Genomic DNA, 24,776 nt, shown 5'->3' with positions numbered 1-24,776 from the left:
AAGTGTCACACTCTAGTCAGCTAATTAATCCATACCCCCTGAGCAAAGGGGACCTCAAAATTGTGACTTTGAGGTTTCATAAGCTGTAAGCCATAATCATCCAAATTATACCAAATAAAGGCTTGAAATATCTCGCTTTGCATGTAATGAGTCTCTCATATGTTAGTTTCACCTTTTAAGTTGCATTACTGAAATAAATGAACTTTGCACGATATTCTCATTTTTGGAGTTTCACCTGTATATTTCTTCATTGAATACACCTACACATTTGTCCAAGCGTGTATGGGGTATTCGGAAGAGATAACTATTGGCTGAATCAATGTGTATTAGCGCCTTTAGCATCTATTCACACAGTTCAGTCAAATTCTTGCTAAATCTGGCAATCAACTGTGTTTTGACCGCACCATTAGAACGGCGCTAAACGAAAAATCAAACAGGAGCAACCAGCACAAAATAATTACCTCCCTATTACATACCTTCAGAATAACCAAGCCGTAAGGACTTCTCCTTCCCAACCTTCAACATCTCCTTGTTTATATCACAGATCACAGCCTTAGAGCCCATCAATGAGCCCTCCTGCTCCTGGCTATAAGTCCTTGAGATGTCTGACCATGACAGATTTTGTTGATGATCCAGTTTATTACGGTTGAATTTTTCCCTCTGTGCCTGGATATAATTAATAAAGCGAAACGCAACATCTCCTGTAAATAGAAAGTCATGTCAATAAAAGAGAACATTGGCCCTGATTTATCCTACCTTCACTCCAGAATCCTCACTCACAAAAAATATAAAAAATAAAAATAACAGAATAGGGCTTGTGCGACTTTTTGCACTCACTTGCACAAACATTGTGTGATCTTTTGCATTTTTAGATCGCTTATTCCAGTTTTGAATTGTTTGTGGAAAAGTAGGTTGCGGTTAGTTAGTTAGAGCTGTCTCTAACATCATGTCCTCTCTGTATCTAGCATAGAACCTCTCAAAAACGGAACTTCTTGTCTTTCCCCCATCTACTAACTCACCTAAACTTGATATTTCTATTTCTGTCTACAGCACTATCATAACTCCTGTGCAACATGCCCGCTGTCTTGGGGCCACATTTGACTCTGATCTTTCCTTTGTTCCCCATATTCAATCACTTACACGCTCTTGTCGTCTGCACCTCAAGGACATCTCCAGAATCCGCCCTTTTCTTGCAATGGAAACGGCAAAAACTCTTGTTGTTGCCTTGATTCATTCTCGTCTTGACTACTGCAACGCATTACTAATCGGTCTCCCTCTCACTAAACTCTCCCCCCTTTAGCCTGTCCTAAATGCTGCAGCCAGGCTTATCTATCCATCCAACCGCTACACTGATGCCTCTAGCCTGTGCCTCTAGCCTGTACTTCACTGGTTGCCCATCCACCACAGAATACAGTTCAAACTTCTCACCCTCACCCACAAAGCTCTCCACACATCTCCATCTACCACCCAATTCGTGCTCTCCATTCTGTTAGCGATCTAAGATTAATAACCTCCATAATTCGTACCTCTCACTCCCATCTTCAAGACTTTTCTTGAGCTGCACCTACTCTCTGGAATACTCTGCCCCGGAATATCAGGTTAATTTCCACCTTCTCTACCTTTAAACGTGCCTTGAAAACACATTTTTAGGCAGGCTTATCATGCTCCCTAAACTAACTGTTCCCCGAGTAACCCCTCCCCCACCCACCAACTCCTCAGACCTGAACTCGATCTACAGATCGGCCTACACCACTGCTTTCAGTACAAAAATGGCTTGATTACTACATCTCACAATCAACTACCTTTTGTCTCACCCCTATTTCCCCATAGATTGTAAGCTCTTGCGAGCAGGGCCCTCACTCCCAGTGTTTCAGTTGTAAATTAGCTAGTTACGTTGTGATGTCCTTTGTTTTGTACATGAACCCTCTGAATTGTAAAGCACTGCGGAATATGGTGGCGCTATATAAATAAACAAAGAATAGGTGGCTCACTGTCTGGTGATAATGGAATTGGTGCTCGTATCCAAATCTGACTCGCCCAAGTCAGAGAAAGAGAATTGGACATTAGTCGCTATATTTAGGACAGGCACTCACTATATGGAGTCACAGATCACCTCCTGCGGTTTTTCACAAAAGCTTCATTTCTAATTTCTTAAGAACAAATAAAACGACTTAAAATATACACTAAAATAAGCATTCAAATAAACTTGCATAAAATAACACCATAGATCCTTATAATACCTCTGCAATGCTGCTAATTGCACTTCACGCAGGTATTGCCTAATCCATATCTTTCAGTTCATATACTTCAACTTTACAGCCGTCTTAATATTTATATCATTCCCCAAAAGTTCACTTCATTTCCAGGGTTAGTCTGCGGTGAACGTTGGTAATATGCACTCACAGTGAAGGAGGTTTAATAATAGTCCGTTGCAGACTATGTGGTTCCAGTATCAAACATTCACCTTTATCGTGTGAAAATGACCTTAAACTTCCACCTTGCTGCGTCTGATCAATATCCAGGACACACTCTCCATTCCATCACATAAGTAATAATTAGAATGGTTTACTTACTGTCCTTGTCCGTCTGTCTCCAATTGTGGCGTCCCACGTGGATGGAAGTACAGACTCACCTATGTCCCGTTGTGTGTTCGCTGGGCAATTAAATTAACAGGCGAAGTTGTGAACTGACTCGAGCTCAGCGCCCCACGTGGTTCCTCAGCGCCCAACGTGGTTCCTCAGCGCCCCACGTGTTCTGTTGAATCGCTATGTTCACTTGCGCTGCAGGTTTCCTTTTCAAAGCTTCTCAGGAGCGCTCCACTGAAGCAGTTTTGGCATAACTTTCTTCTTCAATTTATTGTCTTTTTACAGTCCCAGGTATACTTTATCTACACCATTAGCAGCATTGCAGAGGGGATTTTATGGTCTTATTATATGGTTCTATAGTGTTATTTTATGCAATTTTATTTTAATATTTATTTTAGAGTATAATTTAAGTAGTTTCATTTGGTATGAAGAAATTGGAAATAAACCTTTTGTGAAAAACCGCAGGAGGTGATTCCATATAGTGAGTGCCTGTCCTAAATATAGCGGCTATATAAATAAAGATTATTATTTATTATCAAAACGTAGCCTTTATTTGCAAAAAATATAAAAAAATATATAGTTGATAATTCTATACATAAGGACAAAAGAAAACATGAAAACTTTCAGCTGACTTCTATTAACAGGTGTTTTTATAAGGCCGACAGCGATACAAAGGCATGAGATGAGGGGATGTATTGAGAGGCTGGCTGGAGAGGAGAGCGTGTATTAAATAGAGTACCACTATTGGTTTGGCACCTTAGTGTTGCCAATCAGAGATACAAAGTAGTACTCCAATTGCTACAACTTTGCAACGCTATTGGGTTCAGTGTAACAGTCTACAGACTGGTCTGACTGTCCAATCCGTACTGCCAGTAAAATCTGAGCAGGAATAATAGGGGAACAGCACAACATAAAGTCATAAGAATAGATGCTCCAGAATCGTTAGTACATGGGGAATACAAGTAGTTACAGACATGTCAGGAGATGTGACAGCTCCTCTTTAACGGGAACCTGTCACCGGGATTTTGGGTATAGAGCTGAGGACATGGGTTGCTAGATGGCCGCTAGCACATCCGCAATATCCAGTCCACATAGCTCTGTGTGCTTTTATTGTGTCAAAAAAACAGTGCAAATAATATTTGTCCAATTTTAAAGATTTGTCAATTAGGAAAAGACTGTAAACTCCCTAATATTCAGAAGGAAACCCCCAATGTAATTATTCACTGGGGAGCTTTTTCGGTTCCCATTTAAATCATGTTCAAATGCCAAAAGACCACCTCTATGAGAAGCCTCATAGGAAAACTTATCACAGAAAAAAATCAGTCTGCAAAGGGGGGGGGGCCCCTTTGCAGACTGATTTTTTCTGTGATAAGTTTTCCTATCCATTATACTCTATGGAAGCTGCCTCTCTATAAGCAGACCACCCCCTTTCCAACCAAATACAACTTTTTATAGTTAATTCTTTACAGTAACCACTTGGAAAAGTCCACACTTAGGCTACTTTCACACTAGCGTTAATATTTTCCGGTATTGAGATCCGTCATAGGGTCTCAATACCGGAAAAAAAACGCTTCAGTTTTGTCCCCATTCATTGTCAATGGGGACAAAATGTAACTGAACAGAACGGAATGCTCCAAAATGCGTTCTGTTCCGTTCTCATACCGGAAAGCAGCATGCTGCGGTTTGCTTTCTGTCCTGGGATGCGGAGAAAGACAAATCCGTCACGACCCACAATGCAAGTCAAAGGGGACGGATCCGTTTTCTCTGAAACAATCTGACACAATAGAAAACTGATCCGTCCCCCATTGACTTTCAATAGAGTTCATGACGGATCCGTCTTGGGTATGTTAAAGATAATACAACCGGATCCGTTCATAACGGATGCAGATAGTTGTATTATCAGTAACGGAAGCGTTTTTGGCAGATCCAGCAAAAACGCTAGTGTCAAAGTAGCCTTACTTACATACTGTGTGTGTGGTGGACAGGCACAATAAATGACTGGATCAGATAAAACATATCACTTCTAAAGCTGGCCACACACTTAAGGCTACTTTCACACTAGCGTTCGGGGCTCCGCTTGTGAGCTCCGTTTGAAGGGTCTCATAAGCGGCCCCGAACGCATCCGTACTGCCCTAATGCATTCTAAGTGGATGCGGATCCGCTCAGAATGCATCAGTCTGGCAGCGTTCAGCCTCCGCTCAGCAAGCGGACACCTGAACGCTGCTTGCAGCGTTCGGGTGTTCGCCTGGCCGTGCGGAGGCAAGCGGATCCGTCCAGACTTACAATGGAAGTCAATGGGGACGGATCCTTTTGAAGATGACACCATATGGCTCAATCTTCAAACGGATCCGTCCCCCATTGACTTTCAATGTAAAGTCTGGACGGATCCGTTCAGGCTACTTTCAGACTTCGTTTTTTTTTTAAACTATAATGCAGATGGATCCGTTCTGAACGGATCCAAACGTCTGCATTATAGGAGCGGATCCGTCTGTGCAGACATCAGACGGACCCGCTCTGAACGGTAGTGTGAAAGTAGCCTTAGCTAGCTATGAGCCACTACCTGACTTTGGGGTATCTGGAGATAGAGCGCTGTAGTTGGCAGTCCCACAGAAGTGAAGGGAGTGGTGGTCAGGCATGCACACCAAAGTTCCATTCACACAGGGGACTCCAGGACCCCCAAATAATTATACATTTGTCACCCACCCTGTAGATGGTGATAAAAGTGGTTCATGACTATACAATAACATGAATTACCTGTTCCTCCTGCCACATCGAGTAACTGAGTGCCAGGAGTAGGGTTCATGTGACGCACCAGCCAGTCCTTCCACAAGCGGTGAATTCCCAGGCTCATGGAGTCATTCATGACATCATACTTCTTAGCAACACTTTCAAATACATGATACACTAAAAAGTAATAAACAGTAAAATGAGATCAGATTATCAGCATTAGTACTTTGTGAACTAAATTTACCAAATGAGAAAGTTTTAATTACACAAAACCCCCGAAGGATAGAACAAGGAGAAGATTTGTCAAAACTAGTACAAGGGAAAAAGAAAAATGCCCAGAGCTTCCAGTTTTCCAAAGGGCTTGAGCTGGAATCTGATGGTTGCAACTGGTAACTGCTTCAGTTTTCCCTTGCCCTAGTTTTGATAATGCTAAAAATAGGGCTGAAACGATTACTCGATTGAATCGAGTAATTCAACACAAAAAAATTCTCAATGCAAATTTTTTGCATCAAGGATTCGTTTGTGACCACGGAGCTGGAGTGAAGTGCTTGCTACTACTCACCGCTCCGTGGGCACCCGCCGGCCCGTGAGCTGCTCTGTCCTCCTGACACATCGTCAGGGCATAGTGCACTATCACCTGACGCTGCGTGACGTCAGGACGACAGTGCAGCGTGCGGAGAAGACGACAGAGGAGTTGTGGAGCGGCACCCCTACAGGAGAGGTAAGTATGAAAGGGCTGCTGGAGACTAGGAGTGGAGATGGTGGCACTGGGGAGGGGGGGGGGGTGCAGATGGAATAGGGGCAGCTGATGGCACAAAGGACTGATGGCACTGGGGGGAGCTGATGGAACGGGGGGTCTGATAACATCACAGGGGGGTCTGATAACATTTTATAAAGGAAAAGGTTATTTTTTATTAGTTCTTTCTTATTAGAGTACTCGATTAATTGTTGGGTTAATCGATAGATTACTTGATTACTAAAATAATCGATAGCTGCAGCCCTAGCTGAAAAACGCCAAAATTTGGCTGGTGGACGCCTGGTGTCTGCTTCCCATTGTTTTCACTGGAAGGCAAGTGCTGAAGTTCATGGGCCGGCAGTTTAAAGCCGCAACCGCACCAAGAAGGGACATGTCCAACAAATCTCGGAAAGAATTGGACAAGAAGATTCTCTAGTGTTTTATTTACTGACCAATACATTATGTTGGCCAGTAAGGCCTCATGCACACGACCGTTGTGTGTTTTGTGGTCTGCAATGGCGTCCGTGTGCGTTTCCGCAATTTTGCGGAATGGCAGGACAGCCTTTAACCCCTTCAACCCCGGGCCTGTTTTCACCTTCCTGCCCAGGCCATTTTTTGCAAATCTGACCAGTGTCACTTTATGTGGTGATAACTTTAAAATGCTTTTACTTATTCATGCCATTCTGAGATAGTTTTCTCGTCACATATTGTACTTCATGACAGTGGTAAAAAGAAGTAAAAAAAAATCATTTTTATTCATAAAAAATACCATATTTACCCAAAATTTTGAAAAATTAGCAAATTTCCAAATTTCAATTTCTCTACTTTTAGAATAGATAGTAATACCTTCAAAAATAGTAATTACTTTACATTCCCCATATGTCTACTTCATGTTTGAATCATTTTGAAAATGACATTTTATTTTTTGGGGACGTTACAAGGCTTAGAAGTATGGGAGCAAATCTTGAAATTTTTCGGAAAATTTCCAAAACCCACTTTTTAAGGACCACTTCGGGTCTGAAGTCACTTTGTGAGGCTTACATAATAGAAACCATCCAAAAATGACCCCATTTTAGAAACTACACCCCTCAAGGTATACAAAAGTGATTTTACAAACCTTGTTAACCCTTTAGGTGTTCCACAAGAATTGATGGAAAATGGAGATGAAATTTCAGAATTTCACTTTTTTGGCAGATTTTACAATTTAATCCATTTTTTCCAGTAGCAAAGCAAGGGTTAACAGCCAAATAAAACTCTATTTATTACCCTGATTCTGCGGTTTACATAAACACCCCACATGTGATCGTAAACTGCTGTACGGGCACACGGCAGGGTGCAGAAGGAAAGGAATGCCATATGGTTTTTGGAAGGCAGATTTAGCTGAACTGGTTTTTAGATGCCATGTCCCATTTGAAGCCCCCCTGATGCACCCCTACAGTAGAAACTCAAAAAAGGTGACTACATTTTGCAAAGTACGGGATAAGGTGACAGTTTTATTGGAACTATATTGGGGTACATATGATTTTTTATTGCTCTATATTACGTTTTTTGTGAGGCAAAGTAACAAAAAAAATTATGTTTTGGCACCATTTTATTTTATTTTTTTACAGCGTTTACCTGAGGGATTAGGTCATGTGACTTTTTTTATAGAGCAGATCGTTACGCACGTGGCAATACCTAATATGTCTACTTTTTCTTATTTATTTAAGTTTTACACAATAATAGCATTTTTGAAACCGAAATAATGATATTTTAGTGTCTCATAGTCTGAGAGCCATAGCTTTTTTATTTTTTTACCGATTCTCTCAGGTAGGGTCTCATTTTCTGCGGGATGAGATGACGGTCTGATTAGTACTATTTTGGGGGGCATATGCCTTTTTGATCACTTGCTGTTGCAATTTTTGTGATGTAATGTTCACCTGAGTGGTTAGATCATGTGATATTTTTTATACAGCTGTTTGTTACAGACGTGGCGATACCTAATATGTATACTTTTTTTATGTATTTCACTTTAGCACAATAATAAAAGTTTTGAAACCAAAAAAATAATTTTTTAGTGTCTCCATGTTCTGAGAGCTATAGTTTTTTTATTTTTTGGGCGATTGTCTTAGGTAGGGGCTCATTTTTTGCGGGATGAGGTGACGGTTTTATTGATACCATTTTGGGGGCATTCGCCTTTTTGATCGCTTGGTGTTGCACTTTTTGTGATGTAAAGTGACAAAAATGGCTTTTTTTTTTACTGTTTTTATTTTTTTTATGGTGTTTATCGGACAGGGTGGATCTCCTCGGCTCCCGTAGAAGGCAGTTTCCGATGCCGTGCAAGGCATTGGGCAGCCTCTGCACGGCATCAGGCTGCCTTGTGTCGCATCGGGTCCCCGCCACAGCAGCGCGGGGACTCGATGCGATCGTTCACCTGACACAAACCTCTTCTATGTCGCGGTCAGCGCGGACCGCGGCATAGAAGGTACAGCAGGGGCCCGGCTACCACGGACTTTCGGGCCCCTGCAGTGATCGCACCGCTCCGGTGCCCGTGCGATCGCTATGACGTACTATTACGTCAAATTGCGGGAACTCGGTGGTTCCCATGACGTAACTACGTCAAAGGTCGGGAATGGGGTTAATATAACTGCCTATTCTTGTCCGCAACGCGCGGACAAGAATAGGACGTTATTATTTTTTAGCGGACCACGGAACAGAACAACGGATGCGGAAAGCACACGGAGTGCTGTCCGTATCTTTTGCGGCCCCATTGAAGGGAATGGGTCCGCATCCGAGCCGCCAAAACTGCGGCTCGGATGCGGACCAAAACAACTGCCGTGCGCATGAGGCCTAAATAGCAGATAAAAAACTGAAATTCCTTAGTAGTTGATACCTTTTAATGGCTAACTGAAAAGATGAGAAAACTGCAAGCCATGGAGACGACAGGTCTCTTCATCAGGCACGTTATAACACATTATCTGACCGTACTGTACTAAAACATTTTTGCAGCCATGACCACATCATCGCAGACATGAAAGTCTTGATATTAAAAGGGAATTTCAAGTCTCAGAAGGACAGGAGAACGCGGGAATATAAACTCATGACAACCTTTGACACACTCAGATCAGGAATTAATGGGGGAGATTTACTAAGCATGCTGCGCCAGAATTATGGTGTCAGATGCGCCAAAAGAATGGCGTTTTGATTTGCGCCAGAATTTTCACCATAAAAAATGCAACACGCTAGTAACGAGTTATAAATGTCAAAGTGAGAAGGGCTATCAAATTGGTGCATATTACGCCTCATTTATCATCCTCCTATCAGCAGAAATGGCTCCAATTGTTGCAGAAAAGATAACGCCCAACCAAACTATGCGCATGCTACACCGACGGGAAGATTTATCAGGACCGGCGCATTCTGCACTGCCAGAGGATGCGCCTAATTTATGACGAGGCATCCTCCTGCACTATGTATGTATACACTATGTATGTATACACTATGTATTACATGTAAAGAAGTACAGAGCTATGTATGTACAGTACAGACCAAAAGTTTGGACACACCTTCTCATTCAAAGAGTTTTCTTTATTTTCATGACTATAAAGGCATCAAAACTATGAATTAACACATGTGGAATTATATACATAACAAACAAGTGTGAAACAACTGAAAATATGTCATATTCTAAGTTCTTCAAAGTAGCCACCTTTTGCTTTGATTACTGCTTTGCACACTCTTGGCATTCTCTTGATGAGCTTCAAGAGGTAGTCCCCTGAAATGGTTTTCACTTCACAGGTGTGCCCTGTCAGGTTTAATAAGTGGGATTTCTTGCCTTATAAATGGGGTTGGGACCATCAGTTGCGTTGAGGAGAAGTCAGGTGGATACACAGCTGATAGTCCTACTGAATAGACTGTTAGAATTTGTATTATGGCAAAAAAAAAGCAGCTAAGTAAAGAAAAACGAGTGGCCATCATTACTTTAAGAAATGAAGGTCAGTCAGTCAGCCGAAAAATTTGGAAAACTTTAAAAGTAAGGGCTATTTGACCATGAATGAGAGTGATGGGGTGCTGCGCCAGATGACCTGGCCTCCACAGTCACCGGACCTGAACCCAATCGAGATGGTTTGGAGTGAGCTGGACCGCAGAGTGAAGGCAAAAGGGCCAACAAGTGCTAAGCATCTCTGGGAACTCCTTCAAGACTGTTGGAAGACCATTTCAGGGGACTACCTCTTGAAGCTCATCAAGAGAATGCCAAGAGTGTGCAAAGCAGTAATCAAAGCAAAAGGTGGCTACTTTGAAGAACCTAGAATATGACATATTTTCAGTTGTTTCACACTTGTTTGTTATGTATATAATTCCACATGTGTTAATTCATAGTTTTGATGCCTTCATAGTCATGAAAATAAAGAAAACTCTTTGAATGAGAAGGTGTGTCCAAAGTTTTGGTCTGTACTGTATATATATACACTATGTATTACATGTAGAGAAGTACAGACCTATGTATGTATGTATACACTATGCATTACATGTAGAGAAGTACAGACCTATGTATGTATGTATACACTATGCATTACATGTAGAGAAGTACAGACCTATGTATGTATATACTATGTATGTATGCACTATGCATTACATGTAGAGAAGTACAGACCTATGTATGTATACACTATGTATGTATGTATACACTATGTATTACATGTAGAGAAGTATAGACCTATGTATGTATGTATACACTATGTATGTATGTATGTATACACTATGCATTACATGTAGAGAAGTACAGATCTATGTATGTATACACTATGTATGTATGTATTACATGTAGAGAAGTACAGACCTATGTATGTATGTATACACTATGTATTACATGTAGAGAAGTACAGATCTATGTATGTATACACTATGTATTACATGTAGAGAAGTACAGATCTATGTATGTATACACTATGTATTACATGTAGAGAAGTACAGACCTATGTATGTATACACTATGTATTACATGTAGAGAAGTACAGACCTATGTATGTATACACTATGTATTACATGTAGAGAAGTACAGACCTATGTATGTATGTATACACTATGTATTACATGTAGAGAAGTACAGACCTATGTATGTATACACTATGTATTACATGTAGAGAAGTACAGACCTATGTATGTATACACTATGTATTACATGTAGAGAAGTACAGACCTATGTATGTATACACTATGTATTACATGTAGAGAAGTACAGACCTATGTATGTATGTATACACTATGTATTACATGTAGAGAAGTACAGATCTATGTATGTATACACTATGTATTACATGTAGAGAAGTATAGACCTATGTACGTATAAACCTCCAGAAACACTCCACAGCTCTTTACCCCTTCCCCCCTTCTCCTCTTCCGGCACAGTCTGGAAACCGAAGTGGGTCTCTTTCCCGGAGGCCTGTGTCTGGTGGAGGCGCTGACAGACAAGCCTCGGCATCCTCCATGAGGACAGGCACCAGCGGCTGACAGTATTCACAGGAGCCGCCATATTAGCGCTCCAGCCCCGCTGACCTCTGCCTGGTGTACCAGACTCTGCCACACACGTCACAGGCCAGAAACTACATGTCCCAGAAGCCCTGCCGCCGAGCCACACCCCCCAGTATAAAAACTCGTCATCCGGGGACTTTACACCGTCAGGCGGGCAGTCGCCATTACAGGAGCGCTTACGGTTGTTTGCTCCTTCACGGGAGCGGGGGGAATCCTACAGCGAGCAGTGACGCGAGTCCCCTGAGGGGCCGGGCTCCTATTAACCGGGTCCATCCCGCTCCCTGGGGCCCTCTGCTCCCGGACCCTGCACGTCCTGAGGGGCTGCTGCTTCAGCCAAGGCCTTCCTCCCCTCCTGATACGACGACTGTAGTGAGGCCTGCTGCTATCGAGTTCACTGCTGTGTAGCGGGGCCCGCAGCGCCCGGTCTCGCCTCCCGTCAGTGGGGCCCCGCGCTCCCCGCTCTCCCCCGGAATCTTCCCGTCAGCCTTCCTTACTACTTTTCTTTTCTTTCCTGGTTGGATATCAAGATGTCGCCATGAATACCGCTCTCCGTTACCCGCAGCGTCTCAACGCCATGCTCCTGGCTCCAAGCCGGCCCCTGCACGGTGCTTCCCCCGCCCTCCCTGCGGTCTATGCCGCTGAGCCCGGCCTCAGACATGGAGCCCGGATCCAACAACACCAGCAAAACCCAGAACCGTTCGGGCTCTACTGGGCCTTCCGGGGACTCTAAGCCCAAGAATGGTAATGACCGTGTGTGTGGAGGGGGAGTGCTCCCAAATAACAGCCCTGAATGTCTTCGGTTATGTAAGCTGGGAAAGCTGGGTGAAGACAGGGGGCCTCCCCCAGCTTTCCCGGGGCCCTGCTTGTACTGACAGCAGTGGTGGATGTCTCCCTTCATAAAGCTGGGCGATGGCCCCTGTGGGAGCTGGAGACCATATTGGGCAGGTCAGCTTCTTTAGTATACCAGCCTACTTTGTGCCCATCACTGTACACACAGCTGGTGCCCACTTTACCTGGCATGGGTAATAACCTATGGATGAGATGTGTACAGTGGCACGTCTGGGGATCATTCCAACAGGGAGGAGGTGTTCTGCTTTCCTATTATTTTGGGTAGCAGCGTGTGCCATGGCAGGTCAGAAACCTTCAGCCTGTGTAATCTGATCAGTCTGCCTTGTGTCATTCCACCCAGTCCTGCAGCAGCAGATAGTCACTAGTGTCACCACCCCGTCTAATCTCCTGTGCCTCCTGCAAAGTTTACTTGGGCGATAAGACATGATGGCTTCGCTGTCCTGTTATTTGCCCTCTACCAGTGATATTGCTCTGTGTAGACTAGCTTAACCCTCTGTCTACACACGGTTATAACGTCACATGTATGGTTGTGTAATTACACATTTACTATGGTATCTAGAGATGAGCGAATTTCATATTTTGAAGATCGTGTTGTGGTATTTACTGAATTACATTATGGATTCCATTACCACGGACCATAACGCAATTCCATGACGGAATGCCTTTAGAATTATTCCGTTATTCATTCCGTCATAATAGAAGTCTATGGGCTGCATAACGGATCCGTCCGGTTTACATTATGCGGGAGAGGACTCCCCTGCATAACGGAAAAGTGAATTAATCCTTTTTGCAGCCTATAGACTTCTATTATGACGGAATGAATAACGGAATAATTCTAAAGGCATTGTGTTATAGTCGGTGGTAATGGAATCCACAACGCAATTCTGCTCCAAACAAAGCGTGAACGAATTTATAAATGATATTCGCTCATCTCTAATGGCTAGAATACGTCACTTTGGGTCTAACAAACTGGTTATTTTTCCGTTTAGTACTATCGACTTAGAGGACCATAATAATTCTGGAGCATCTATGTTGTGCCGTTCCTCTTATTCCTGCTTTAAAGTTATGAATGAATTGCCAGCAGCTTGAAGTAAAGATACAGATGGGTGTTATGTGTGTGTGGGGGCGGGGTGCACACTGGCAGCACTGATTGGGCAGTCACATACCCGCTACTGGTAAGGCCTGTTTCACACTTGGGTTTTGAGATCCAGGGTTTTTTGAATTTGAAAAACCCCCAGATCCGACATCATTGACTAAGGGTACTCTCACAGTAGCAGCAGGGGAGTCCGGCAGGCTTTTCCGGCGAGTGAACAGCCTGTCGGAGCCGTCCTGCCGCTAGTTCACGTGTGCCCCCGGACTGCCGCTTCATCCACTTTGACTATAATTGGGGCGGGGTTCCGGCGAAAACACAGCGAGAAACAGCCAGACTAAAAGTACTTTTAGTCCGGCTGCCGCCGGAACTCTGCCCCTATTATAGTCAATGGGAATGGAGCGGCAGTCCGTGGGCACACATGAACTAGCGGCAGGACGGCTCAGACAGGCTGTTCACCTGCCGGACTCCCCTGCCTCTAGTGTGAAACTAGCATTACTTTGATTTTGCTGCCGGATGTGGTTTGCTCTGTTTCGCAGACCGGACACAAAACCGCTGTTTGCAGCGATTTTGTGTCAGGTCAAGAGATGCAACAAAACAGACCGGAATGACCCTGATCAGTTTTGTCCCCCTTGACAATGAATGGGGACAAAATTGATCTGTTTTGGCCCAGTTTTGAGATCCTCTGCCAGATCTCAAAATCGGAATGCCACAATGCAAATATGAAACGGGCCTAACACCGAGCAGTACCCTCACTGCAGACTGCTAGCAATTCATTCATAACTTCTAGTTCAATAATAGAGGAATGGCACAAGAGTCATAAGGATAGGTGCTCCAGAATTGTTGTTATATGGGAAATGGAGTGTTTTTCTTCCATATAGAGAATGAGATGGAAAAATGCCTGACAAAAAGCTACAGTTTGCTGCCTAAAAAAACACTAGACAAAAAAATCTCCACAAAGTCAGTAGCAAAAAAAACAAAAAAAAACTTGTCCTTCATTTCCAGTTTCCCATAGACCTTTTAAAGGGGTATTGTTAGGACAAATTACAGAGCTTTGCCAGCCAGACCTGCCACCACTGGTACATCAGCCCTGGTCATGTCAGTGGGGGTCTGGGGTCCCCGTGTGAGTGGTTTGCTGGTAGAGCATGTCTGGTGGAGATGGTTCATTACACAGTTATCTCCACCAGTCACATACTCAGAATGAAGCAATGGTGCACATCCTCAACCAGTGCTACATGCAGAAGGAGATCAGTCCCCCATTCTTCTGATTGTCCCCCACCAATAGAAAAGTTATCCCCTAGCCAACTGAAATGGGAGCCGTCAGTCTCTAGTAGCTTGTGGTACCCTGCCATCATGTGAAGCCCAGCTTTCTAACGTTCCTGAGTTACATATAGCAATTAAATCCAGACCATTTCCACAAGCCCTGTATCTGAGATTGGGCCAATTTCAATAATGGCTCCATATTGTCTAATATACAGTATCTTCTCCAGTGAAGTGATGTTCCTGGTCTGAGGACTTCCTTTCAGACCTGTTTGCAGCTTAAAAGAAAGATGATCCAGCACTGGTAGGATAGTTGCTCCAACTTTTATTAGCGAAATCTCAATAACATACAGTAGACCCCTCTGCACACTAGCACCCCTACAGTTTACGCGTTTCGACCACTACTTGGTCTTAATTGTTTACAGCCCGTGTGGTGAATGTTTACTCATCTTTACTGTTTCTGAATTTCAGATGGAAAAAATGGCAGTAGCTCAAAGCAGCGATATAGCCGCAAACGTGAGAATTCTTGCCCCAAAACTGAGAGCTTTGCCAGTCAGACCCGCCGCCCCGGTCCACAGAAAAGCAAGACTTTTAACAAGGTTCCCCCTCAGAGAGGAGGGCCCAAACAATATGCATATGGAAGAAGAGAAGAGGTGAGACGTAGTCATGATTTGTGTACTTTTTGCTTACTTAATGAAAATATTCTATTATTGCAACCAATGAGATATTTAACATGGCCTCCATACCAGGGATACAGCATGCTGTTTGTCTGAATCGAAGAACAGACACTATTTTTCTTATTTTTTTCTTTGTAGGTAGCAGAATCTCAACGGGCAGAGTTTAGCCCAGCACAGTATTCAGGACCTAAGAAGATAAGCTTGAACCACTTGTTAAACTTTACCTATGAGCCACGTGGTCATCCTGGAGCTCATAGAGATGGACACGGAAATTGGGGCAGAAGGAACAAATGGGGCCACAAACCATTTAACAAGGAGCTCTTTTTGCAAGCCAAGTAAGTTCTCCTCAGATTGTAGTAGTGCCTTAAAGGGATTCTGTCACCAGGTTTTGGGCTATAGAGATGCGGACATGCACGGCTAGATCGCCGCTTGCATGTCCTCAATATATCTGTCTTATAGGGCTGTGTGGTTTTAATTTCTTTAAAAAAGGACTTTATAGATATGTAAATGAGTCTTGAATGTGTCCAAGGGGCTGCACTAACCTTACTTGTGCCCAGCCACGCCCGCCTGTGAAGGAGCCCAGCACCGCCTATGTCCTCCGAAATCTCCTCCTTTCATCAACGATAGATAGTCGTGATCTCGCGATGCGCGAGATCGCGCATGCGCAGTTCTTTCTCTGAGGCTGATGCCAGCACAGGGAAGGAACACTATACCGGCACTGCGCATGCGCGATCTCGCGCATCGCGAGATTACGGCTATCTATCGTTGATGAAAGGAGGAGATTCGGAGGACATGGGCGGTGCTGGGCTCCTTCACAGGCGGGCGTGGCTGGGCACAAGTAAGGTTACTGCAGCCCCTTGGACACATTCAAGACTCATTTACGTATCTATAAAATCCTTTTTTTAAAGAAATTAAAACCACACAGCCCTATAAGACAGATATATTGCGGCGATCTAGCCGTGCATGTCCGTTTCTCTATAGGCCAAAACCTGTTGACAGAATCCCTTTAAGACATCGGCCGGATACTCATAATGGGGTTTTCTGACAAACACTCCATTGTCTGATAGGTGGGTCTGGTGTTTCCTTTCCTCCTAATTAGGGATCGACCGATTATCGGTTTGGCCGATATTGAGGATTTTGAACGTTATCGGCATCAATTATACCGATAACGTATGGGGAACACAGAACGCGCTGCTCTCAGCGCTCTCTGTGTTCCCTCCGCAGCACAGGGGAGAAGGAAGCAGTGTCTCCTCCCCCTGTGCTGCTGCTGCCGCCAATGAGGGGATAGAACATAAGAGGAGGGGAGGGGCTGTGGCCGCTGCGCCACCAATGAAGATAAGCCTTTCATTCATTCATATATACAGGAGGCGGGAGCTGGCTGCAGAATCACATAGCCGGCTCCCGACCTCTATGAGCAATAGCTGCGGTCCGCGGTAGTTAACTCCTCAGGTGCCGCGGATCGCAGCTACCGCTGATGGAGGTCGGGAGCCGGCTATGTGATTCTGCAGCCAGCTCCCGCCTCCTGTATATGAATGATCGAGAGACTTATCTTCATTGGTGGCGCAGTGCGCCCCCCCAAGCCCCCCAGTATTAATCATTGGTGGCGCAGTGCGCCCCCCACCCCCATCCCAATCCCGGCCAATAGTAAAAACATTGGTGGCGCAGTGAGCCCCCCCCCCCACCCAGTATTACTCATTGGTGGCAGTGGCCACAGGATCCCCTCTCCCCTGCTCCTCCGATCGGAGCCCCAGCTGTGTAAGCCTGGGGCTCCGATCGGTTACCATGGCAGCCAGGACGCTATTGAAGCCCTGGCTGCTATGGTAAGCTCCATGCTGCTGTGTGCACTATGCACAGAGCAGCAGGGACAGTGTGAGATCCTATTCACCCTGATAGAGATCTATCAGGGTGAATAGGACAAAGGTTCTAGTCCCTAAGGGGGTTAATAGTTAGTAAAAAAAAAAAAAAACACAAAAATATTAAGTATAAATGAAAAAGATTTATAAAAAAAAAAATACACATTAACAATAAACAAAAAAAAATACACATTAACAATAAACATATTAATTTTCAGCAGATTTGTGTAGGAATTTTTTTTTTTTCTCAAAAATGAAAATTCCCAGAATATCGGTATAAATTATCGGCTATCGGCCTGAAAGTTCACAAATTATCGGTATCGGCCCTAAAAAATCAATATCTGTCGATCCCTACTCCTAATGTATGGTAACAAAAGGCGATCTCTGGTCATATTGTTAGGATATGTCACCTGATTTCTAGATTGTCCATAACCCACCATGCAGCCGCTACAGAGTGAGGCTGACGGGACATAAAGTGGCATTCCTAGCTCTGCTGTCACTTTGGCATATTCTAGCATCCATGAGTTGCATTTTCATCAGTGGGCCTGCAAAATGTGTGCTGTCCACATGTAGAAGTCTTTTCCGTGACCCAGCAAAAAAATTCCTATTCTTGTCTGTTTTGTGGACAAGGATAGGACATTTCTACAGGAGTAAAAAAAAGTCGGCATGCAATCCGTCGGTATTAGTCTTCTTCTGCAGATCCACGACTTGTTGACTGCAAAACACTTACGGTTGTGTGCATGAGCCCTTATACTGATGAACTATCCTCCATATAGGTCATCAGTATCTAATCAGTGGGGGTCAACACGCAGGATTCCCACTGATCACCTGCTTGAGAAGGCGCCGCGGCCTTCTCTCTGCTCTCCCTACGTGATGTCACGTTATTTGGTCACATGGCCTAGGCGCAGCTCAGCCCCATTGAAATCATCCGTAAAAACTCCCATTTCTGCAGGTAACTCCTTTCATGCTGTAATCAAATGGCAGAGGCAAAATTGGGAAAACCAATTTTAGTTGCATCTCGGGCATCCCTGTTATGTAATCGTCATCTATATTTTATATGGGCTGACAACCATGGGTTATTTGATGGACCCCCAGGGCCGGCTGCTTATTGTGCCATTCAGGGCATACCTGGGTATTCTGCTGCAGTTGTATTTTAATTTATATTCTGGTTACTGGCAAAATACTGCCACCCCAGTAACTTATTGGCTTCAAAATGTTTCCCCCTCCTCTAGTCAAACCTTGTCTGTGTTGTATCTTGCATTGTGTTTTCATGTGTGATGCAAAAGGGCTGCTCATAATGGATGGTGGGTGGACCGGTCTTTATGTAATCATGGCCCCATGAGGCATCCTGTTACATGTCCTCCTCACTGAATTGACATAGAACGTGTTGAATCTCATCTCATGCATTCACACGTTTGTTTTTCTAGCTGCCAGTTTGTGGTGCTGGAGGATCAAGATTACAGTGTACACTTCACTGATCCAGACACTCTTGTCAGCTGGGATCTGGTGGAGCAAGTGGTAAGTAATCTATTTTATACACCAGTGCGTCTAGTAAACCAGTATGTCAGGAAATATCAGTACTCGTAAAGTGTCCCTCTGGATGTCTGTGTTCTGGGGCTGCTGAGCTTGTGATTAGGTCTGAATCTGCAGAGCTCAGTTAAATATAACATGGTTATGATCTGTGGCTGTGCGTTCACTGTGTATGGTCTAAATGACCTTATTTTTTTTTTATTTGCCTAAAGATTTGAGGTTTTTAGAAGTTTCAGTTAAAGGGGTTGAACATACCTCCTATCCACAGGATAGGGGAAATGACTAAACAGTGGGGGGAGTCTGACTGCTGGGCCCTCCACTCTTCAAAAGAATGAGGTGCCAGAGACCTGAACAAAGTGGTGGTCACAAATGTACGTTGCTACTCTTATGGGACAGCCAGGGATAGGTGAGCACTGTATTGTTTCTCAATGAATTTAATAGAGCAACACGGCTCTATTTATTTGGGACTCTTGCCCCTCATTCTTGGGTCCCAACATCAGGCCTCCAGCAGTTGGATATTTATTTCCCTATCCTGTGGATAGATGATGCCCCCTTATGGTGGGACAACTGATTACTTTAGTTATCTAAAAAAAATATAACATAAAGCTGTAAATGTGAAAGTTACTAAAGAAGCAATACCATTTTTCTTCACTGCCACTTCTATTGAGGTTCTTTCCTGGTGCACTGTGCACACAGTCACTGGCCTCAGCAGTATATGGGATGTCAATGCTGAGGCCAGTGATTGGCTGCAGTGTGGAACCAGGATAAACCTCATGGAGAATGGGGGGCCCATACCACCCACAGCTCCCCTGAAATGACCAAAGTGGTTAGTTGCACATGTATCTGACTGCTCCATTCATTTTGATGGGAGTTCTGGAGATGGCAGAGTACAGTGCTCGGCCATCTCCGAAACTTCCATCAACATGAATGGAGTGACTAGCTGCTGCGGGGGGCTACAGGGCTCTCGTTCTCGTGATCCTGTGCATAGGGGATAACATTTACCAACCAGAATACCCCTTGAACAGTATTTCTGGAAGTCATGCCTGTGTTTCACACTTGTAGAGATTTTCAGCATACATTGAGTTATTTCCAGTTGCTCTATAAATTTGTACATGGCATTAAAGGGGTTCCGACTGAACAGGGGATCATCAAAACCAACATTAGGCCTCTATAACAATAGGAGATGAGATGGCATTACTAGGGGAAGCTATGGGCGCACATACCACCAGAGCGGGAGCCAGTCTTTGCTGTTGATTTCTGATGTGCACGTGCCCTAGTAATGGGATATTCACAGGGGTTCTCCAGTGAGGATATCCTAACACTTTAGCATCAGCTTGAGGAACTGAATACTTAAATACCACCCATCCCTGCAACGACTGTGACAGATGGCAGCCTGTACTGTGATAACTGTTTTGGTGTTTTGTATTTTAGCGAATCTCCTGTCATGAAGTGCCATCCTGTCCTATTTGCCTGTATCCTCCTATTGCTGCAAAGATCACTCGATGTGGACATATTTACTGCTGGGCTTGTATATTACACTACCTGTCGCTGAGTGAGAAGGACTGGAGTAGATGTCCAATATGTTACAGCTCCGTTATAAAAAAAGACCTGAAAAGGTAATGATCCAGATTTACTGCGCCTAGATGTTTGGCACAGCTTGCGCTTTTCTGACTTGCTCAGGCAACGGGGCAGGGCTTCACAGAAAAGAAAGGGAGCCTAAGATGTGCCATGTATCACTGGTCTAAAATGCTGCTTCATACTTGGCCTACCAGAGTGTCTCTCCCTGTAGAACATGTATCCTCCAGCCGGAGCCCCTGTAACAAATCTGCTGCAGGTCTAGACAGTCTGGCTAAGCTTACACCATCCATAGGATTAGTAAATCTGCTCCTATGTTTCTTCCCATTGTACTTTATGAAAAAAGTGACACGCTGAGTAAGAAAAATCCATTTAGGGAATGCTATTTGGGATTTGTGTTCATTGTTGAGTTAAAAGGAACCTGTCACCATGAAAATTCAATGTAGGCTGCATGTTACGGTCATAGAGCGAAGAGTCAGTCACTGATAGCACTGCCTTAACTTTAAAGACCAGAATGAGCAGCAATTTACACTTATAAACTAGAAAAGCTACAATTTCTGGGGAAATTGTGTGAAGTGTTCTTGCCTCCACCAGTAGTCTACAACTGGAGTAACTGTTGTGCGGTTGGAGTGGCTGGAGTAACTGTTGTGCGGTTGGAGTGGCTGGAGTAACTGTTGTGCGGTTGGAGTGGCTGGAGTAACTGTTGTGCGGTTGGAGTGGCTGAAGTAACTGTTGTGCGGTTGGAGTGGCTGGAGTAACTGTTGTGCGGTTGGAGTGGCTGGAGTAACTGTTGTGCGGTTGGAGTGGCTGGAGTAACTGTTGTGCGGTTGGAGTGGCTGGAGTAACTGTTGTGCGGTTGGAGTGGCTGGAGTAACTGTTGTGCGGTTGGAGTGGCTGGAGTAACTGTTGTGCGGTTGGAGTCGCTGGGGTAACTGTTGTGCGGTTGGAGTGGCTGGAGTAACTGTTGTGCGGTTGGAGTGGCTGGAGTAACTGTTGTGCGGTTGGAGTGGCTGGAGTAACTGTTGTGCGGTTGGAGTGGCTGGAGTAACTGTTGTGCGGTTGGAGTGGCTGGAGTAACTGTTGTGCGGTTGGAGTGGCTGGAGTAACTGTTGTGCGGTTGGAGTGGCTGGAGTAACTGTTGTGCGGTTGGAGTGGCTGGAGTAACTGTTGTGCGGTTGGAGTGGCTGGAGTAACTGTTGTGCGGTTGGAGTGGCTGGAGTAACTGTTGTGCGGTTGGAGTGGCTGGAGTAACTGTTGTGCGGTTGGAGTGGCTGGAGTAACTGTTGTGCGGCTGGAGTGGCTGGGGTAACTGTTGTGCGGCTGGAGTGGCTGGGGTAACTGTTGTGCGGCTGGAGTGGCTGGGGTAACTGTTGTGCGGCTGGAGTGGCTGGGGTAACTGTTGTGCGGCTGGAGTGGCTGGGGTAACTGTTGTGCGGCTGGAGTGGCTGGGGTAACTGTTGTGCGGCTGGAGTCGCTGGAGTAACTGTTGTGCGGTTGGAGTGGCTGGAGTAACTGTTGTGCGGTTGGAGTGGCTGGAGTAACTGTTGTGCGGTTGGAGTGGCTGGAGTAACTGTTGTGCGGTTGGAGTGGCTGGAGTAACTGTTGTGCGGCTGGAGTGGCTGGAGTAACTGTTGTGCGGCTGGAGTACACCCCAGTCCCAGCAGTAAAGGGGTCACTTCACTGGCGGTTGTCATCTTCAAACGGTTGTAGTTTAAAAATTATAAATCATACAGCAAAGAGCTTTATGTTGTGAGAATCACAAGACCCAGACCTACTTGATGCATAGTATGTCTCTGAAATAATTGGATTTTTTGTACTCACCGTAAAATCCTTTTCTCGTAGTAGGCATTGGGGGACACAGCACCATGGGTATATGTCCAACTACCACTAGGAGGCGACACTAGACATAAAAAAGTGTTGGCTCCTCCCCGTTGGGCTATACCCTCTCCACAGACACTAGGCAGCTCAGTTTGTACCAAAAGCAGTAGGAGAGAGAAGAAAGGCAAGGAACCAACAACTCCCGTACCGGGAAAGATCAAGAGACCAGCCCGGAGAAGCGGAAGTAAAACATGGGGTGGGATCTGTGTCCCCCAATGCCTACTACGAGAAAAGGATTTTACGGTGAGTACAAAAAATCCAATTTTCTCGTGCATGGCATTGGGGGACACAGCACCATGGGACGTCCCAAAGCAGTCCCCGAGGGTGGGAAAAGGACAGCCATGCCATCGGTTGGGCATACAGGTGCGGGAGAACCACGTGACCCAACAGGGGGAAAGCACAGAATAGGCAAGAAGCCTCATAATAAGGTAGAAACCCCAATGAAGCAACAGCGAAGATTGCCCGCACTCCAGGACAAATGCCTGGGAGAAGGACCCAAATGCAAGAAGGCGGCAAAAGGGAAACACCGAGCTCCACCAAAGGCTGGAGAGAGAAAGTAGGACAGCACCACGTAGTGGAGCTACCCAGCATTCTAATTGACTCAGGCAAAAGCACAAACACCCTGAAGTCAAACCCTGACAGGCCAGGGGAACAAGGGAACATGGACTCATTGAAGGCCATACGAGTGAGGGAAGCCATAGCAAGGCTCACATGAGAAGGGAGCAGGCCTCCCCTCAGCGCAAAACAGGTGATGAAGATAAGCGCCCTATTGAAAGGAAAAAAAAACCAAAGACGATAACGGAAACCGACAACCCTTGTAAAGGGAAGGGGTTGCAAGTAAAGGCCAGGAAAAAAGATAAGACCTGCATCCCACAACCAGGAGACGAGGAACAAGCCTCTGAAAACAAAATATCGCTGAAAAGCGCAAGACCGGAGAAACTCCGGCCAAATGGAGTATCAGGGAGATGCAGGCCCAGGAAATCTCAGCAGGGACACACTGGACTGAGAGGCATGGGAGGAGAAGGAGAGTACTCCCAACAATCTAAGGAGGAAGATTCTACAAACAACGATTATCATACAGAATCTGCGTGGTCCATGAACGGTGACAGGGACTCCAGAAAGGAGTACCCGGTATGGGCTCACAAGGAACCAGGAACTGAACCACCAGAGGCCAACGAAAGGTAGAATAACCAAGAAAAAATTAAGAGAACCGCTACATGGGAAGGGATTGGTCATGGACAACTAACCATTCTAAGAATAGTGGCTAGCAATCTATATACATTGTCCTGGAGAGGACAAGTACAGCGGCTTGGGTTGTACCACAAAATCGACAAACACCCATACGCATAAGGAATGGTGAATTGGTTATAAAGAAACTGGGAGTGACTACACGAAATGTAGAAACCAGCTGCGACCGACACACAGAAGACTCCCAGGGGGAGAAAGTACCAGACAGGCGCAGACAATAGCAAGGTCCAAGGGAACTGCCCTCTGTCATATAGTACAACTAAGCAGAGAATATAAGGGAACACCCGGACCCAGAAGGAACTACGGGACCCTGTCCGATGCCAGAGCAATCAGCAGAAAATTCACCTACCAGGCAGGTGTGTGGCGCTCAGTGTTTCCGTCCCTGACCATTAGGAAAGACGTCCAACGAGGAAAAAACGGTGACCCCAGAAGGATTTCGTGTGGCGGAGGACATCCAGTGATGGCCGAAAACCGCTGCAGCGGCCGGAGCTCACCAAGCTCGTACCCCAACAAGGTAAAAGATCCAGTGGAGATGACTGTACTCCACCAGGAGTGGTCCGCCCTGTAACAGAAAACAACGCGGGTACTCCTTATGATATGGGGTAACGCGGAGTGCCGTGGACAGAAGTACCTTATAGGGATGGCAAGAGCAACCCTAGCACGAATGCCAACAACCACCTGGCCATGGTGTAGGGAGCGTGGTTGTATGTGGACCACCCACCAGATCAGAACAGATCAGCCATATACTGGGTACACCAGAAGTAGCAGTAGACCGACAAGGTGGGGGTTGGGCTGGCCCACCCCTGCCAGATATGGTTACCGTGCACATGCTGAACCAGGATGGCCTGTTGTAGACAGTGCCTTGAGAAAACATAAGAAGACCATAGAGCACGACAGTAGATGTCTGGAGTATAGAATAGAGTCCAGGGAAGGAAGCACCCCGTAATACAGAAACTGTATGGGCCACAGATTGCACCCTAGGGCCCAGCACGTGGGCTAAAAATACACGCCTAAAACCGAGCTAAAGTGGCAGCATGTTGCACACTAAGGAGAGTGGAAACAAAGCCACAGCATCCAGAAATGCAACCGCATTTGGAGGGTACAGGTCTACAACCTGGTAAAGTAGCAATACGGCTGTGTAGTGCAGAGATACAACCAGACAGGTGCAATGGGTACAGCATCTGGAGCTGGTAGAAGTACTAGATTTAAGATTAGAGAAATGTGGCCGCATGGTGCCCCCTAGGACCAGAGAAGTCCAGC

The 24,776-nt window shown here is 45.2% G+C and overlaps 2 protein-coding genes across 2 annotated transcripts in view; one reads left to right on the top strand and one right to left on the bottom strand.

The window, feature by feature from the left end:
• COQ5 (coenzyme Q5, methyltransferase) overlaps positions 1-11,624 on the bottom strand; it is a 31,325-nt gene extending 19,701 nt beyond the window's left edge. Inside the window, exons 1-3 of the mRNA XM_040416501.1 lie at positions 11,404-11,624; positions 5,340-5,489; positions 477-701 (exon numbers count right to left, since the gene is read on the bottom strand). Of these exons, the coding sequence (XP_040272435.1) occupies positions 477-701; positions 5,340-5,489; positions 11,404-11,557 (529 nt within the window). The 5' untranslated portion in view covers positions 11,558-11,624. The remainder of the gene's footprint in view (positions 1-476; positions 702-5,339; positions 5,490-11,403) is intronic.
• Positions 11,625-11,693: 69 nt separating this feature from the next.
• Positions 11,694-24,776, top strand: part of RNF10 (ring finger protein 10) — a 42,494-nt gene continuing 29,411 nt past the window's right edge. The window contains exons 1-5 of the mRNA XM_040416500.1: positions 11,694-12,297; positions 15,227-15,408; positions 15,571-15,767; positions 18,713-18,803; positions 20,247-20,431. Coding sequence (XP_040272434.1) covers positions 12,189-12,297; positions 15,227-15,408; positions 15,571-15,767; positions 18,713-18,803; positions 20,247-20,431 — 764 coding nt within the window. The 5' untranslated portion in view covers positions 11,694-12,188. The remainder of the gene's footprint in view (positions 12,298-15,226; positions 15,409-15,570; positions 15,768-18,712; positions 18,804-20,246; positions 20,432-24,776) is intronic.

This window comes from Bufo bufo, chromosome 2 (genome assembly GCF_905171765.1).
Source record: "Bufo bufo chromosome 2, aBufBuf1.1, whole genome shotgun sequence".
Lineage (NCBI taxonomy): Eukaryota > Metazoa > Chordata > Amphibia > Anura > Bufonidae > Bufo > Bufo bufo.
Note: the sequence above shows the minus strand (reverse complement) of the source record. Positions and strands in the feature narration are given on the sequence as shown.